The sequence below is a fragment of the Lepisosteus oculatus genome, chromosome 2 (assembly GCF_040954835.1).
Source record: "Lepisosteus oculatus isolate fLepOcu1 chromosome 2, fLepOcu1.hap2, whole genome shotgun sequence".
Lineage (NCBI taxonomy): Eukaryota > Metazoa > Chordata > Actinopteri > Semionotiformes > Lepisosteidae > Lepisosteus > Lepisosteus oculatus.
Window position 1 is genome coordinate 42,845,653 of NC_090697.1, and position 13,686 is coordinate 42,859,338.

The window sequence follows — 13,686 nt, forward strand, 5'->3', positions numbered from 1 at the left end:
TCCCACAGAAAAGGCATAGCCTGCTTCACAACAATTGGCTGTGAAAGGTTTTCCTGGATTATGAAATAAATAAGGGAGCTGCAGGCTGTTTTTTTATAGATATTACACATTTTGGTATGTTCAAGGATCTGTTAAGCTGTGTTCATTTAATTTAAGAAGTTATAAATAATATCCCATTAAGATCCTGTCTAATATGACCATTTGTTATCATTCTCACTTAGTCTTTCTTCATCATAACTAAGATTTGGTTTGTGTGCTTAAATGAGCTTACAGGAGCCAAGCATTAGATTTAATTACAATAACCATAAGATTTAAATATAGAATCTTATCAAAGGTATTCTACAGTTAGACTTACAAATACATTAAAACATTACTGATGACTAAGCCTAGACAAAATACATTTAAATTTCTAAGTATTGCTTTGCCTAGAAGGAGTAAGGTGACCAGATTTCCAGATATGATCACTATGGATAACATAGTGTGCTGCCAAAATATAATAATCCTTTGTCTGTTTACTTGCATGAGAAAAGATGCAATAAAGAACTCATGTATAATAAAAAACGTGCAACTTTTGTGTACTATGTAAGTTACAAATGACTTATAAAGAAGGCCAGAGGCCAGTACGTACAAAGTTCAAATTTCATATTTGTGAAACCACTGGCATTTCATTTTGGTCTGGATAAAGCATCTGGGTTTTGTAAGTGTCGGTTTTCCTCACAAATGCATCCAATCTTTGCCGTGTTTTATCCCAGAATTTTTTTTTCTGCAGTAACATAAACCCCTGCCTGAGTTCACTTAAGTATGATATTCAACATCAACCAAAGCCTTCCCTGGTTTGAAAACAGAAAATCTGGATGTTTTAATTTCTCATCACAAATGTTTTCATTGAAAAGAGCGATTTAAGAATGTTTTCTGTGTATTTTTTTCTTGTGTTTTTACATTTGAAAATCAGTTAAAATGACCTGCACATATAACAGTGATTTTCCCTGGGGTAAATCAGCAGTCTTTGTATTTATTTTCCTTCATGGAGAATTCAGGTCTCCGTAAGGGGTTTTGATCTTCATATTCTAATGTTGTACATTCTTGGTCTTTGTAGTTATGCAGCACTGATAGCTGACTGGCCTGTTGTAGTGCTGGGAGTGTGTACCGTGCTTATCGTGGTTTGTGCACTTGTGGGGATTTTAGTGCCAGACCTGCCAGACTTCTCAGATCCCTTGTTGGTGAGTTGTAATCCACAATCAATGTCTTGTATGTAAACCAAAAGCAGCACAGAAAATTTCATAGATAAGATTTCATAAAATAATTTCCATTTTGATGTTATCTTTAGTTGTGATCTGTAATTAAAGATTATGAACAGCAAATCAATCATCATTGAATAAATAGACAAGAAGTAGTGAGGCAATTGAATTAAAAGCAATAAAAGTGCCAAGTAGAATGATTTCAGTCATTTAATAGTAATTTATACAAATGTTTTGCAACATCTCAAGAGTTATCAGCCCTTTACTACAGATTTTGGAGAGGATTCTCTTGTGGTTCATGCTATAAATTGTCACGTCATCTTAAATATTGAGAACCTTCAATGGCAAGAAACATGTACACACTGAATATGTGACTTTTTTTCTTAAGATCATCTTTGCATCATTTAGTTTCTGTTTCTGTTATCCCTCCTGCTGTTAAAGCTCTGCAGCAAAGTGGCTGCCCCGTGGGAACAGCAGCTGTTCACAATTGAAAAACAGGAAAGGGATCTGTCTTTGTGGCAGAGCTACTGACCTCTTGGAATATAGGATTGGGCTGTGAAAGTGGAAGATGTCAAAAATCACTACTAACTGAGGATTTGAAAGAAAGGTCTTCAAATGAACATGTTTTTATAGTATTTTGAGATGCTCAATACTTGGATTTAAAGATTTCACATTGTGATGTGTGGGTATACCCCTACTGTACATCTCCATTAGTACCTTAATCTTTGTTTATGCATCTGACTATAGATATGTTCACAGGGCAACATGAATACATCTACAAAACAAAAAGATGCTTTTCTTAAATTGTTTAAATCATGAGCCCACATTTAAATGAATAGATAAGCTAGTCAAGTTTTATAAAAAAAAATATTTTGGTTGTTTCATTTAGAAAGTGACATTAAACATTCTGTTCCTGTCTTAATTTCTTAACTGCAGGGTTTTGAACCAAGGGGGACAGAAATTGGTCAGCGGTTAGTTACATGGAACAACATGGTGAAAAACACAGGGTACAAAGCAACTCTTGCAAACTATCCTTTCAAGTACGCAGATGAGCAGGCAAAAAGGTAATTTGTGTGCGTACTAGATGTTGACTTTGTGTGGTTGAACTGTTCCTATGAAGTGTGACATAATACACATATTTACATCCTTAACCTTTTCCATAAAGTTTGCCATGGGTATGGTGTTTACCATTATGATTTATATACAGTACATTTATTAAGTATTTACCCACCCCCACAGATGCATATATTTTTGTTATGACTGGAATTATTACTGGTTGGTTGAGAAATTTTCCCCTTGACTCACACAACTTGTACGTAACAAGTTAAAGTGGCAGAAATATTTTTAAAATAATGAAATATTAAAAATGAAAATATCTTGCTTACTGAAGTATTCATCCCTGGAGTCAAAACTTTGTAGGACCTCATTTTTGGAGCAAATACTTTTTGGAGCAAAGAAATAGTCTTCTTGGGTATCTCTGTAGAAGCTTTGTACATCTGGATTTGGGGATGTTCTCCCTTTCTTCCTTGCAGACTTGCTCAAGCTCTGTCAAGTACAGTATGATGGTTTCTTTGGCCTTGCACAGATTCTTAATGGGATTCAAGACAGGACTTTGGCTGGGCCACTCAAGGACACTTGTCTTCTTGTTCTGTAACCACTGCAATGTTGTTGTTTTGTCCTGTTGGAATTTGAATCTCTGCCCCAGGGTTATGTCTTTTGCTGTCTGAAGCAGGTTCTCCTCAGTGATTTGCCTGTATTTGGCTTCATTCATTTTTCCCTCTATCCTGACTAGAGCCCCGGTCCCTGTCACTGAAAAGCATCAACTTAAGATGATTCTTCTACCACATGTTTAATGAAGTTACGCAGGTGATGAGCTTTGTTCAGTTTTCTCCAGGTATAGTTATTTCAGTTTCAAAGGCCAAAAAAATTCAATTTGTGTTTCATCAGACCATATTTAGAATTACTTAAATTAGAGAATCTTTTGCCTCAGTGATTGCTTTTTTGCAAATTCCAGACTTGCTGATAGCTTCCATCTAGCCAGTTTCCTATGGAGTCTGAATCTGTGTGGTGGTGCAGAGATTATAATCTTTGGACAGGCTGTCTGATCTCAGCCATGGAGCTCTGTAGGTCTGTCAGGGTGGTCATTGTGTTCTTTGTCACATCTCTGACCAAGATCCTACTTGCCCAGATGCTCAATTTTGATGGATTACCTGCTTTAGGAAGAGGTAAGGTGCTTCTTTATTCTTTCAATTTCCTAATGCTGCACATAGAAGTTTTCCTGGAAACTTTCAACACCCTAGATATGTTTTTTATACACCTCGCCACATTTGTGCCCTCTCAAAATTCTATTTTGGGTTCTACAGACAGTTCTTTGGTCTTCATGCTAGTTTTGGAGTTGCACTGGTAAACCGAGAGATTGACAGGTATATTTCTGTTGAAATCCTTTTGGCCAAAAGAAGTGACCACAGCCAGACTCTTGGCTCAGAGTGTCATAGCAAAGGGGATGAATACTTGTCAATTCAACATTTTAAAATATTATTTTATATTAGATATTAAACATTTCCAGAACTTTTGTTCCATTGTTCCATGCTCTTATAGATGAATATTTGTAGACAAAATTCCATATGCTGTATATGTACTGTATTCCTCTTTGAGTGTACAATTTAACAAATTGTAAAAAAAATCCAAGGTGGTTGAATACTTTCTGAAGGCATTGTATGTATTTCTACTATTATGACAGCTTTGATAGCTATTAATAGAACTTATTTTAAGTGAGAGGAAACCCAGCTTGTGATTTAGCAATTCTTAACTCGTATTGTGTAAAGTGGTTCATATTTTAAAAGCAGTGTATAAATGAAGTGTTATAGTCACTAATAATTCACGTCTGAATCAAATCTAATTGACTTGTTGTCCTAGGTTTGTAGTCATCAAGCTGGATAGCTACATTTTTTAAAATAAAATACAGATCTGTCAGGATTTGTTAGCCTAAACAAAATGTTTTTATTAGGTAATTAACATATCTTTGTTTTTTTGTGTGTGAAGAAGGAAAAACTGTAAATAAAACAGTAGAACAATGGGTAATACTTTTTCACACCAGTCTCTATTTCATTCTTGTTTTGGGGTGTCGATTATCAATTGTTATCTATTTTCCCATCCATTTTTGTCTTCATTAATACAGAACAGTTAACATGTTTCTCATGATAAGGAAAATATAAATCTAATTGAATATATTCATGTGTACTGTCAAAAGTTAATATACTGTAATGGCTTTTTCCCCTGTCTCTGAATAACTTGAAGTTGGCTTTTTCATACTTGTAGTCACCAAGAAGACAGGTGGTCAGATGATCATTATGAAAGAGATAAAAGACAAGCAGAATGGGATTTCAGCAAGGACAGCTTCTTCTGTGATGTACCTGGTAGGTAAATCAGAATGCCAGATTTGCTGATCATACATTAGATTATCATATTATAAAACTGCACACTACAATAACTCTAATATTATGCACTGTAATGGATATAATACTTTGTATTCTGCTTTTCTGCATACAAAAATAGCACTTGAAAACAAGGTAACTTATGAGGATGGAATTTATTGTGTAGGTTATACTTCTCTGTATTAAACCTCCCAATAGAGAAGGTTGTAATGAAAAAAAATGAGTAGAAGTCATGCAGGGCTTGTTGCAATTGTGAGACAATTGAGTGTGCCTCATTTCAGAGATTTTATATTAAAAAGTAGTACTTTTCGACACCAGATTCATACGCTATACTGTGTGTCACTTTCTTATGATTGCAGTAAGAAGATGATTGGTTAGTTTGTTATAGTGGCATTCCAAGGCATATTTAAATGCTTTTAAAGTGTTGACTTTCATTGACTCCTCGCTGTAAGATTTGCAGATCTCTTGCACTCTCCTGCAACATTTGCATGAATGTGTGATGCATGATCTGTTGACAGTATTGTGTGGTTTCCATTGAATTTTTCCTAGTATTTATATAGTGGCTTTAGGATTTTACTTCTTCAACAAATGCACAGTAAGAGACAACTTAAAATATTGTGCTTGTGTCCAACAGGTGATCAGTACTCCAGACTGGTCTTCACATCTGCTGAAGGAAAGAATTTGTGGAGCATTCAAGCAATTAAATCAATGTGCAATCTAGATAATGCACGAGTAAGTTAACCTCTTTAAATGTTTTGTTTAAAGTGTTCTCTTTGACTTCTTGGATATGATAGTGTTCAATAATTTCTCTGGATTGTGTTCACTTTAATAGTTGGAATGCTGTGTGTTATCCTGGAATCAATTATTTCAATGTTTTTCAAGGTCTTCTCTTTACAATATTAAAATTCCTGTGCAATGGATTCCAACATAGATTCCCAAAATGTAGGGAAAACATAATTGTTCTTAAAAGGCACATAATAAAAGACTCTTTCACTATTATAACAGCACAAATAGTAATGGCTGAGGTGCAATGTATCCAGGATTATAATGGTACAGTAAACACCGATATTCAGTCCCCATCCTGGAAGTTCACTATGTTTTCTCATTTTCATTTCACCCTGGTCTGTATTCATTGAGGACTTTAAGTTAATATAGAACTTGGTGGACTGTGGCCCTCCAGGACCAAGAGTGAATATCAGTGATCTAGACAGTGAAAGGGAAAGTAGTATTGCAGTACGTAAATGTGGATATATAAATGACAGTTTAGTGCAGGTGTTTACGAAGAAAGAAAGCAAAATAATGCCTGGGGCGGCAGAAGGAACACATTATGTATTAATATTAGTAACATAGAAGAAGTACAGTATTTTGTGTACCAGAAGCACTTGGGTTTAACAAATCTCTGATGGTATTCCACTATTTGTACTTAATGAAAGAGATACAGTACAACACATCACACACTGAAACTACTCTTCCAACAATCATTTGAGATGGGGATAGTACCCATGCAATGGAGGATTGCTAATATATTGCCCATCCATAAAAATTTTAACTAGTAAGTCTGATTTATGTTACATGTAAGAGAGTTGAACCAATAATTGGAATTAAACTAGAGGATCAACTATATTATATAGATTATATTAACATATAATCCTAGGGGATAATCACCATGAATTTAGAAAAGTTAGGTCTTGCTTAACTACAGTAGCTTTGTGGAGTTCCTCAAACAAGCACCAACCAATTTTCACATTACATTTTCAAAAAGATATTCATAAAGTACAGATAAAGGGTCAATGAGGTAATTAGCAGAGTACCTCAGGGATCTGTGCTAGGACGAGTACTTTTCAAATTGTTTAATGATCTCTAAACTCTGGTGTACTGTACTTTGCAAAGCAATATAGGAGAACTGGCAAACACGGTAGGAGTTTCAGATAAATTTCAAGACTGATTAAATGCTTTGAAAAAATGTTTAGGCAAGTACAGAGTATTATATGAGGGTAGCAGAAACATAAACTATAGCTACAAAATGGGAAACACTGAGAGGCTATGTATGAAAAAGACTTGGGAATCTGTTGACATATCATTTGCGTATTATAGATAAGGTGTGTGATCAATAAAAAAGGCCATTGAAATGTTAGGATAGATATTGAAAAGCACAACATTTAAATTATTGGTTGTCAGAATTCTACTATTAAGACCTCATGTTTTATGAATAGTCTATGCATTTAAAAATAAGGTCTTCATAAAAGATCAATAAGGACCTAAGACTTTCATAAATAAGGACATGAGAATCACAGAAGGTTGAACAAGCTCCCAAGAACAAGTTACCTAGCCATCTTGTTGTACAAAGCCATCAGTACAAATGACTTCAATAGGCAAAATGGACCAAATGGTCTTTTCTCATTTATAACTCTTTTTATTTAAGAGCTCTTAGTTTTTGTAGAATTAACTAATTATCCACTGAATTGCACATGAATGAAATGTCTGAAAATGAAGGTGTTAAATGCCCACTTACCGATCAAGAAAAGCACAAGATCCCCCATCCCCTGAAGACTGGGATTTGATTCTTCTAAAATGACTCAGCAGTTTTTTTTTCATGAACATACACACCTCCTTCAGGAGCATCTGCAGATTATAATAGTAGTTTTTTTGTATTACTTACTGTAGGTGTGCACCCATGCTCAGAAAGTAGGACTATATAAATGAGGAGTTTAAAAAATGTGCTAAGGTGCTTTATTTACATGTGTCTTTGGCCCAAATATTTACATTATACTAACAACTCTAAAACTCCCTTTAAGCGTCACTTTCACAAAATCTTGTTCCTTCTCTGGCATTCAAAAAGCTTATAGCAACCACAGCTCCAGAAATCAGCAATATCTTATCAAACTCCACCCTCATCCACAGAGAGATCTGGTCTTCCCAAAAGACCAGGTCTCCACCCAGAGACTGGAGCTATATCTGATATGGAAACCGAGACATACATAATTAAGGATAAAGTGTGCCTTGTTAAATTAGTTCTCCATCTTTTTTGGTAGTTTAACTTTTGGCCTTACTGCATCAAAAAGTACTACAATCCTCCCCAGAAATATTTCAAAAAGCAAAAGGATTCCCACAGGTGTGGAAAAACTTGCTGTTCCCTTTTTCTTGTTGCAATATAGTAGTTCTTAACTCTTGTTCTGCTTTCTAACACAGGTTCGATCACATCCACAGTACTGGGATTTGTGCCAGCGCACCTCTCATGCCTCATGCTGCCCAAGCTGGACTCTGGGCAACTATATTGCCATCTTAAACAACAGATCCTCATGTCAGAAAATTACAGACCGTGATGTTTCTCATACCCTAAAAATACTCCGCTCTTGTTCCAAATACTACTACAATGGCACACTGGGACCAGACTGCTGGGATATGACAGCTCGAAGAAAAGACCAATTGAAGTGTTCTAATGTGCCTCGGAAGTGCACAAAATACAATGCAGTTTATCAGATTCTTCACTTTCTAGTGGATAAGGACTTTCTGAGTCCAAAAACTACAGATTATGTTATGCCAGCTTTAAAATATAGCATGTTGTTTTCCCCAACTGAAAAGGGAGAAACCATGATGAACATTTACCTTGACAATTTTGAAAACTGGAACTGTTCTGATGGCATCACAACAATAACTGGGATCGAGTTTGGAATCAAGCATAATTTGTTCCAAGATTACCTTTTAACGGATACTGTGTATCCTGCCATTGCAATTGTGATTGTCCTTTTGGTCATGTGTGTGTACACTAAGTCAGTCTTTATCACCTTGATGACTATGTTTGCAATCATAAGCTCCTTGATTGTCTCTTACTTCCTATATCGCATAGTGTTTAGCTTTGAATTTTTCCCCTTTATGAACCTCACGGCACTTATCATCCTTGTTGGCATTGGAGCAGATGATGCCTTTGTCCTGTGTGATGTTTGGAACTATACTAAATTTGACAAGCCCAACTCTGAGTTGTCAGAGACAGTGGGGATTACCTTGCAGCATGCTGCCCTCTCTATGTTTGTTACTAGTTTCACCACAGCAGCTGCCTTCTATGCTAATTATGTCAGTAACATAACAGCAATCCGGTGCTTTGGTGTGTATGCCGGCACTGCTATACTAGTCAATTATATTTTAATGGTAACCTGGTTGCCAGCAGTTGTTGTTTTGCATGAACGATACCTGCTCAACATTTTTACATGCTACAAGACTCCCCAGCAGAGGGTGTACAACACCAAAAGCTTTTGGACTTTGCTGTGCCAAAAGATTAATAAGTTCCTCTTCACAGTGTCTGAAGCCTCAAGGATATTCTTTGAGAAAGTTCTCCCTTGTATTGTAATCAAGTTCCGCTACATTTGGCTGTTTTGGTTCCTTGCCATCACAGTAGGTGGGGCTTACGTTGTTTGTGTAAACCCCAAAATGAAGTTGCCTTCTCTTGAGCTGTCCGAGTTCCAGGTCTTTAGGTCTTCCCATCCTTTTGAACGTTATGACGCTGAATACAAGAAGCTCTTCATGTTTGAAAGAGTCCACCATGGAGAAGAACTCCACATGCCCATTACAATTATCTGGGGGATCATTCCAGAAGACAATGGAGATCCACTTAATCCCAAAAACAAAGGAAAACTAACACTGGATAGCCACTTTAATATTGCCAGCCCAGCATCGCAGGTTTGGATTTTAAATTTCTGCCAAAAGTTGCGAAACCAGAGCTTCTTTTACCAAACAGACGAGCAGGATTTCACAAGCTGTTTCATTGAGACGTTTAAGCAGTGGATGGACAATCAAGACTGCGATGAGGCAACAGTGTACCCATGCTGCAGCCAGTCCACATTCCCCTACAAGCAGGAAGTCTTTGAGCTTTGTATAAAGAGAGCAATCATGGAACTTGAAAGAAGTACTGGGTATCATTTAGATAGCAAGACTCCGGGACCCAGGTTTGATATCAATGATACAATCAGGGGTGTTGTACTGGAGTTTCAGAGCACTTATCTTTTCACACTGGCTTATGAAAAGATGCATCAGTTCTACCGGGAGGTAGACAGCTGGATCAAGGAGGAACTCCAGACTGCCCCTGAAGGCCTGAGCTCTGGGTGGTTTGTGAGCAACCTGGAATTCTATGACTTGCAGGACAGTTTATCAGATGGCACTCTAATTGCTATGGGACTGTCTGTGGCAGTTGCTTTCAGTGTAATGCTGCTTACAACATGGAACATTATAATAAGTCTTTATGCCATTTTATCTATTGCTGGAACAATATTTGTCACAGTAGGTTCGTTAGTGCTTCTTGGATGGGAGCTCAATGTATTGGAGTCGGTGACCATTTCTGTTGCTGTAGGCCTGTCAGTGGATTTTGCTGTCCATTATGGGGTGGCTTATCGCCTCGCACCAGAGCCAGACAGAGAGGGCAAGGTGGTTTTCTCCTTGAGTCGGATGGGATCTGCTATTGCCATGGCTGCTCTGACAACATTTGTTGCTGGTGCAATGATGATGCCATCCACCGTCCTGGCCTACACTCAGCTGGGGACCTTCATGATGCTCATCATGTGCATCAGCTGGGCTTTTGCCACTTTTTTCTTCCAGTGTATGTGCAGATGTTTGGGACCGCAAGGTACCTGTGGTCAGATTCCCCTGCCCAAAAAGTTACAGTGCCAAGCATTTTCCAAAAGAACTTCAGCAGCTCCTGCCACCAGAAGTCAAAGTAAGTTGTGCCAAATGAGTAAGTATCAGCTGGATGCCAGAAATACTGAGGTTGAACATGAGCACTATGAACTAGAGCCTTTAGCGTCCAGCAGTGGGACCGTTGAGAAGGCACCATCTGAAGAAGCAAAAATGAGCTCCAGACTACACAATGGAAGACCCACTCAGAACTGTATGCACATACCCAGTAACAAAGCAGAGGCTGAAAAAAGTGGAGCTCCTGAGAAGGGACCTAAGACTCCTTTAGACCAGGCCCATGTATGCCATTATACTACACATAATACAAACTGTAATGTAAGAGACCCACACCAATGTGTAGGCATGCAATGGAGCCCTCATTCTCATTCACAAATTGGAGATGCCTTTTGTGCCCAGTGCATTTCTTCTGCTGCTAATTCATTAAAAGTTCAAAGTCCAATGTCTCCCGTCGATAAAATGCATGCTTCTATGGAATGTCACGTGCATTATGTTCATCATGCCCACCCTCACTACCACTCTTGTTCACAAGGGAGAGCAAAGAGACATGCATCTCATAGCTATCACCTGAGAAACTACTGTGTACATTCAGTCCACCAGCTCCACCAGCAACCCTGTGAACATCAGGCTTCAGAAACTCAGAGCTCTAGGTGTGCAGAGGACGCCCTAAGAACTCTTTCTGACAGCACCAACCCAGTAATTGACAGAATTGTAGATTCCACTAAGACACAAAGTGGAGCCGCAGCTTCTCAGTGTGGTGAAACACAAAACTGGAAAGTGCAGGGCAATGACACAGGAAGCCCAGATAGAGACAAAATCAGTGGTCAAAACACAGAAAGCTGGGAGTTGGAGAAAAATGATCCCAATGAAAAGATGTCTGATGGTCTTGAACAGTCAGAAACTACTTTCGTTACCCATGAGAAGGTGAAGAAAGATCTAACCAGTCCTCAGTGTAAAAGCAAGACACCTGCAGTCTCACCTGAAAAAATCTATTTTAACAGAACTTTGAAAGTTAAGTGCAATTCTGTTGACTGTTCAATTCCAACCTCTGAAGCCAATGTGCCTGCTCTCTCAATAAGTTCACAACCTTCATCTGAAAGTTTATGTTAACCTGAATCCAAGACTTTCTAACAATAAAACTCAATATATCGCCATGAATTGATGTGTTCCTTCTTAATAAATATCTGGGATTTCACAGACCAAAATTATCCTGTACAAGCAATTAAGTCTCTTTGTTTTCACAAACATTTTTATCAGGATATTGTTTTAACAATCATTGGACAAGTGATCAGGATCTTTTAACATGCAAAAATCTAAAAAAGCTGCTTGGTATAATTTGCAGAAGTCCTTAATTAAAAATGGAATTGTGGGGCAGCTAGACTTCCTTTTATAAATGGGCTGAAGTACAGTAAATGTTTCTTCTGGGACTGGAATTAATAAGTAACACTCATTGGTGATGGTTTTTTTTTCTCATGGCAGATTGCCTGTGTAATGACTTCATTTTACCTCCTTTTGTGATAGATGTATGGTCATCTCTGATGTTTAACATTTAGTTTAGGAAACTGGAATACTGAGAGTATCTTGTCCATTTTTCAAAACGCAGTGTGGGAGTGTGCTTCATTTAGAGTGTTTTTTTCCCCAAGAATCTGCTAAAATGTAACAAATCATGGCCATGACCTTTGAAAATATGCTTGAAGTTTGATTTACTAGTGCATTTTAAAAAAATATTTGAACCCTGAGAGAATATTTCATTCTTCCAAAACCTAGAAGCTTTGATCAGAACAGATCTTGGAAAAGCAACTATTACTTTTCAAAGCCCCACATTCATATTGATTTGTTTTTTTCATGACTTAGGTTTTGTATCCTTCTGTTATCAAATTTCACCAGCTTAAAAAAAAAATCTTAATCATTTGTTCTTTGTTGTGCTTAGTGATGTTGCTGAAGTGGTTTATGGGGATTTCATACATATTTAAGTGTGGGTTTTGTCAAATTAACTGACACTACAAAAACAACAATAATATACCACTGTACTCACAAATCCGGTAACCAGCAGCCATGGTAGGTTGTTGGAGGCCTTTAGGGCTTTACTTATAGTTAATACTGACAGGTATTGAATTCCTAGACTTAAAATGCTCTGCGCTTAAGAAGGGGCCCAGTGTCTTCAGTTGTAAGCATTGCTCAGGATCTTTCCATATTAAAATACAGATATGTTTAATGTTGGATTCCAGAGTATTCCAATGATACTTCTCGAAAAGTAAGATCTTCAGCAACAGAAAGACCTTTATTTTAATTTGCTAGTATTTCATTGGTCTGCTTTCTTTTAAAAATTTTAGTTGACAGTAGTTAGAGGTTCATGGTTAAAACACCGTGAAATACAAGTTGAGAGAGTTGCTTCATCATGTTTCTTAGATGAGATAGATTACTGTATCTGGTTGTTTACCTTGGAACTAGTCACCCAAAACCACTGTCAAATGAAGTAAAAATAGAAGAGAAAAGTGAAAACTGTATTTAATTAAAGTAATCTTTTCAAAATTATTTATTAAAAAATAAACCTGTAAGGTAACATGCAAAATTTCTGAAGAGATCTTAAAGTGAACAGGGGAATTTGCTCAACAACTGAATAATAATGTGTCTGCTTTTGTATGACTAATTTAAGTGCGGTGTAATTAATGTGCTGTAGTTTCCCAAACTTAAACTCCTCACTTGTGATACACAAAGAAATCACTTTTATTTATTTATTCAGTCTTTATTTACATTTACAGTTCCTTCATTTGAAATGTGTCTTCAGAGTACTAGCGGTGACATTTCGTTGCAGCCACTTTATGGAAAAAAGTCTAGCTGTCTTCTTTTTCCAGGAAAAAAGGGAATCAATAACATGAATTTTAAATGTTCTTAAGTTATATATGTGTATACAACATTCAAAATGAAATGGCATATATTGCTTAGGTGTTCTACAATGGAAGGTTTACTAAGAATCAAAAGACTGTAATAAAGTTTTCCATTCAATTATAAAAGTCTTGTTTAATTTATCCATACGTCTTGTACTTTTTTTTGTACTGGGTACATGAATGGGCAGGTAGCTCAGAATTTGTATGGTTTTCTTAATCTAATGCCTGCAAGAAAAAAAATACTGAATTTCACATTTAGAAAAGGCAGCTGTTCTGTCGGACTATTCAAAGCCCTCGGTAGGAGGCACAGCCTTTGGGGCTGCAGAGGAGCTGCTGTCAGCCCCTCCCTTTCTGCCCACCTCCCCTACCCTTGAGCAGGGGCTGCAACATCTGGCACTGGGATCAACTGTTCTAGTCCCAGGTTGTCTCCCCAGGATGTCAAGGATG

At 37.2% G+C, this 13,686-nt stretch overlaps 1 protein-coding gene across 9 annotated transcripts in view; it reads left to right on the plus strand.

Moving 5' to 3' along the window:
* Positions 1-13,365, plus strand: part of disp1 (dispatched homolog 1 (Drosophila)) — a 120,300-nt gene extending 106,935 nt beyond the window's left edge. For all 9 annotated transcript variants that reach the window (XM_015350877.2, XM_015350930.2, XM_015350961.2 and 6 more), the window contains 5 exons: positions 1,097-1,220; positions 2,175-2,302; positions 4,557-4,654; positions 5,307-5,404; positions 7,862-13,365. In XM_015350877.2, coding sequence (XP_015206363.2) covers positions 1,097-1,220; positions 2,175-2,302; positions 4,557-4,654; positions 5,307-5,404; positions 7,862-11,461 — 4,048 coding nt within the window. In that variant the 3' untranslated portion in view covers positions 11,462-13,365. The remainder of the gene's footprint in view (positions 1-1,096; positions 1,221-2,174; positions 2,303-4,556; positions 4,655-5,306; positions 5,405-7,861) is intronic.
* The last annotated feature ends 321 nt before the right edge of the window (positions 13,366-13,686 follow it).